At 32.2% G+C, this 5601-nt stretch overlaps 1 protein-coding gene across 1 annotated transcript; it reads left to right on the top strand.

Annotated features, from left to right (window-relative positions):
* The first annotated feature begins 398 nt into the window (after window positions 1-398).
* LOC139493451 (baculoviral IAP repeat-containing protein 8-like) lies at window positions 399-5601 on the top strand. The gene is made up of 6 exons (XM_071281859.1): window positions 399-490; window positions 923-1097; window positions 1655-1833; window positions 2197-2371; window positions 3879-4007; window positions 4497-5601. Exons 1-6 carry the CDS (start codon window positions 485-487, stop codon window positions 4676-4678), a joined length of 846 nt encoding a protein of 281 aa, XP_071137960.1. The 5' UTR covers window positions 399-484; the 3' UTR covers window positions 4679-5601.

Here is a 5601-nt window from a genome sequence, read left to right as displayed (position 1 = left end):
GAATCTTCTGGAGTCGTTAAACGATATATACTACTTCATAACGTGTGACCTCACGTGTGTGGTAAACATTGTTGATTGATGCACGTGGCTATTCTAGTAAAAGAATAAATCTACAAACATGACAAAGCGAGAGCACTTTCCATTTTCTTCAGCTAAGAGTCGACTAGCCCTTTTTGAAAGGCTAATGCTTGTATAATACGTTTTACTTCAATAAAATGCAGTGAAAAGTTATTCACGCTTCCGCTGCATTGCACAAATAAAACATTGCATGGGTGTTATTACGATTTCTAGCGACTGCATGCGTATATAACTACGATTCGGAAATTAAATCCATATATATAGAAATACAATCATTTTGATTGTATAAATATATATAAAGTCAATGTACGTTGTTAGGCTATAAATAGATCCCATGTAATGGTTTTCCCCTTTATATCTATAAATAGACGGTTTGTAATGGCTGAAAAGAAATGACTTCCTCATAATGCTAGTAAGTAGTTTTTCCTGTTACACTTCATTCTAAGAATATTGTTTTGGAAAGTTTGTGAAATTAAAATTAAATATATATTAATCAAGTAAATAGTGAATTGTTTACACAATAAAGTAGAATGAATACACACTGATGGGAGAATAATTACATTTGTACTTTGAATGTCCATATCCTTTAGCAATGAAAAAAAAACCACTCGTTGTTAACTACAGTATTTTCGCTATAGAGATCTGCTGTGATTTTTGCAAATGTAAAATTTTAAGTGAGCATTTTTATTTTATACTTAGTTTTTGCAATAAACAGACTATAACCCTTAAAGCATAATAAATTAATCAAAGCATCCAAATTTTATTGATTATAACTGCAAACACTTGAACAATAATTTAATGTACATACAATAAACGTAAAGTATATGCAAAATTTCAATTTCAGAGCACAACTGCAAACAACAATGCAGCTACCGAAACAAGCATGGGCATCACAACAACGCGAGCCAAATATACACAGTATGGATCTTACAGAAGTCGATTGTCTACATTCAGTGATATGAGAAGTAACATTATACAGTCAAAAGAAATCTTAGCTCGAGCTGGATTCTTCTATACAGGTTAGTTTCCATCGAACACAACACTTTCAATAGTGTATATATAAAACTTGAATATCGGTAAGAAGAGAAAATTAAAAAGATATACATCATGTTTTCCAGAATTATTTTGACCATTGACCATACTGTTAAGTTCTCATGCACAATTTTTGTGGTTAGTATGTTCCATTACATATGTCACGTCAAATAATACAACCCCTGCATGTCTTTATAAAATAATGAGATGTGGTACTATTGACAATGAGACAACTTTCCTCAAAAGACCAAGTTTGCTTAAACGTTAGCATTTTTTGGTGGCCGTTCGCGATGTTGCGACTTAACAAAAAACATGCTTAAGCTATGTAATCTACAAAAATGACCTATAAAGGTATATCTCAAAATTAAATTTTAAAATCGACCTAGAATATTTCCTGCTAAGAGTTTTGATTTGTCATTTCATTATCTTAGCAGTCGTAGAATGCCTTACCAAGCAGCATAATGTTAACAATGCACAAGTACTGCCATTATATTTATTGTATCACTTTATCATACTATGATATTAATCATTTATTACATAATAGGTACAGGCGATCTAGTTCGGTGTTTTTATTGTGGAGGTGGTTTAAGAAACTGGGACAGATCAGACGACCCGTGGACAGAACATAAAAGGTGGTTTCCTAAATGTGATTTTCTCAACAAATTTTCGGATAGGGAACAGACCAAATCTGAAAATAATGTTTCCGCCCAATATGAACGCTCAGTGAGTACACGTCAAACTTAATTTTGTTAATTTATGAAAATTCGGATGTTATAGTAAAAATCACATGTAAAGTTTCAGATTTCAATTAATTTTGAAAGCTTAGCTGCGACTATTCAGACTAAAAACTGTTTTAGATTAAAGATACAATATAACTTAAGTTTGGATTGGAAGCTTATTCTGATTCTCTTAATGAATCTGAAATTAAATAAGAATACTAACGAAAACAATTATAGAAAACAAAACTCTGCTTAAAGCTGACATGAAAAAAGTTGAAAAGAGAAGTGACTGCTTTTTGACTAAGTACTAGTATATAATTGTTCGAATGATTACAATAAACTTAATCATAAATGTTTGCTTCAACAGCTTCAGTTGCCCATATACATCGGTCAAGATATTGGAGAAAGTGGCGAAAATGCGATAACTTTAGATCCAGAAAATACAAACCTGGACATCATCATTGCAGCCAAGGCAGTACTTCACTTGGGATATAATAGGTCCGATGTTAGAAATGCATTAGATTTATGTAGCAAAGAAACGAGTAAGTAATTACATTAAGACGACACAAGTTCAACAACCGACATTGCTTTTTCATTTTGTCGAGTGACACATGCGATAACACGAGTCAGAAAACATAAATTGTATAGGAGTAATTTAATGGTATACAAACATGATTGGAAGTGTGATGCAATCATGGTTAAATTTACAAGTTAAGACCATGAGCTAAACTTTCAACATATATAAAGCAAAAATGTTGATTTGCCAAGTCGTTCAGGTACATGTATAAATATGAAGATGTGGTATGCTTGGCAATGCTTGGAAATGCGGCAACTCTCCATCAGACAACCAAAATGACGCAAAATTTAGCAACTGTAAGTCATCGTACGACAATCACTGAAAAATAAGCAAAAGCCATACCGCATATCAGGCTATACAGTGTATACAACAATAAAAAATGTAATACAATTCAAACTAGAAAACTACCGGCCTAATTAATGTACGATTTCATAACAAAATCATAAACAACAACGAAAGACAACCACTGAATTACAGTATCCTGGCTTGGGACAGGAACATACATAATGTCGCGGACACAGTACCCTCTCACAACTAGGGACATTGATGCAACAACACAACACAAGAAAAAACTGTTCAAAACAATAAATGGAAAAAAGCACTACAATACATACAACGCGTATACTGTTTCTGTATCTACAACTGTACTATTGATCAAAATATGAATTATTTGACCGTTTTGTGATGTTTATGTTGATTTGACCGATCATTTGTGTCATTCAATAACATGATGTAGCGGCAAACAATTTCCCGCCAAAGCGATGACAGCGATCACTTCAATAGCGTCGGGTGTGAGCTTTACTTTCTTCGTGTTTCAAGGCCACAGTAATTTTCAGATAGAGCATATCAATAAAAGCGTTGTTTGATCGTGTCAAGTGTGTGTTGGAATTTTGCACCATGAATTAAAATAATAATATCCCTTATTCGCTTCTATTAATTAGCAAGACGTTATCTCAGAATGTTGGTTACAAACATTTATGGACAACAATGAAAAGCGGATAAAATAAAACATATTAAAATGTTGCACAGTTTTATGATAAGTTGTTTGACAAAATAAGTATACCTAGAAATGGATAGTTGATTTTGCTATCATGGATATAAATGAATCGTTATCAGTGGCGGATCCAGGGGGGGGGGGGGGGGGGGGGGGCTTTTTTTGGCCGATCAATGCATTTGAATGGGAGCATATAGTTGGAACCCCACCCCCCTTTTTAAAATGGCTGGATCCGCCACTGGTTATATACATGTATACATATAGTACACTAAATCAAGATTTAAAAGTCGATCGAAGAACTTTTAACACGAACCCAACCGGTTATCAAAAATGTAAACTTTAAATAATAACGTTTCTAAGCAAACAGCAAATCATTAAAATGTTAGGGCTTGAGCTAATTATAATGAATTTATAAAAATATTTCCTTGGGAATAATGACTTTTATTTAAAATATTTAATCTAATTGATTTGTTTACAGCAACACATGTAACAGCACTCCAGTTATTGACGAAAATATTACAATTGAAACATATATTAGAAAGCGACAATGAAAATAGTCTGAATGGAAGTCGGACACAAGAAATTGATGACTCTTTTATTGAAATAGGTATGTACAAAGTTATGTACTTTTGTAAATGACTGGTACTTACTTTATAAATATTAAATATTTTATATTTGTACGAATCTAGTAACATAGAATTTTTGAAATAATCTTTTATAACAAAATGATTTTACATGTGAGATAAAAGAAGTATCAATCATAAGCATTACAATTTATTAAGGATAATGATTTTAACAACTTAAATAATTGGTTTCAGCATTTTTAGTAGTTTAAAATTGAGAATGAAAATGGGGAATATGTCAAAGACACAACAACACGATAAAAGAGAAGATAACAGCCAAAAGCCACCAATGGGTCTTCAACCCAGCGAGATAACCCGGGAGCTGGCCTCATGTTTTATTGAACAAAATACGATGTACCAAAATATCTTTAAAATATTTGCAGATGATTCTGTATTTTCAGTTGTTATTGTTTATGTAATTTATCATAGGAAATGATTACTTTCTTTACCTGTGATTAAATATCTAATTTCAGAAAAAGAAAACATTGATTTGAAAGATAAATTTTTCTGCAAAATTTGTCAACGAACTTCAGCGGAAGTGGCTTTCTTACCATGTGGACATTTAGTGACGTGTCAAGACTGTGGACCAGCTGTGAAATATTGTATTGTTTGTAAAACTCTCGTGAAAGCCACTGTGAAAGTGTTTATGTCCTGAATTCTCAATGAAACTGAACTCGTTTATGAAATCATATCAATTTTGCGTAAAGAGCCAGTATTTATTTATTACGTCTTTAAAAAATTATAAATATTATTTAAAAAATTTAATCATGTTAGTTATTGACCAAGCCATAGAGCCTACAACTGTATATATCAAAACTCAAATGTTATGTGCTAGTAATTGATTGCTATCAATCCCAATCCCAAGAGCACATGCCTGTGCCAAGAGGGCTACATTGTAAGTCATTAATAAACTCTGAACTTTGGATAGGCATAGAGAATATGTTAGAGTTAAACATGACACTCTTTTTACATGGGACTGTTGTGTAATAGCACACTATATATGATTAAAAACAAATTGTAAAAAATAGTTGGATAGGACTCATCAGAAAACAAAAACAACCGACATTAAGTATCAGTTGAAGACTACTCGAACTTACTGAAAGCTTGACCAAAGCCAACTCAAAATAATAAGTATTCCATATTTTCTTAGACTTAAATATGAATCAGTACACATCGAATTGATTTAAAGTAAATGAGGTATACACAATCTGCGAAAAAACATGACATTGTACAATGCCGAAATAAAAAAAAAAACGCCGTTGAATATTTCGCGGTTTGCAAATAACCACAATCATATATTATACATTTATTGAAATAATTATCAAGTGTTTTTTTTTTTTTTTTTTTGCCATCACTTAGCGTCCATCGTCGTCCGTCTTGTGTAAACTTCTCCTCTGTAACTACATATAGTGTGTTTTTATTTCTTGTTTCGTCAAAAAACAAGGCCGCTATGGCTGAAAATAAAACATAAGGAGTAAAATGCAGTTTCGGGCTTATATCACAAACGCTAAAGCATTTAAAGCAAATTTGATGTTACAAATGTTCATTGGGTCAAGTTCTATTAGTCATCAAATTTTC

Source organism: Mytilus edulis, chromosome 10, assembly GCF_963676685.1.
Source record: "Mytilus edulis chromosome 10, xbMytEdul2.2, whole genome shotgun sequence".
Classification (NCBI taxonomy): domain Eukaryota; kingdom Metazoa; phylum Mollusca; class Bivalvia; order Mytilida; family Mytilidae; genus Mytilus; species Mytilus edulis.
This window is presented reverse-complemented; position numbering and strand designations above follow the sequence as displayed.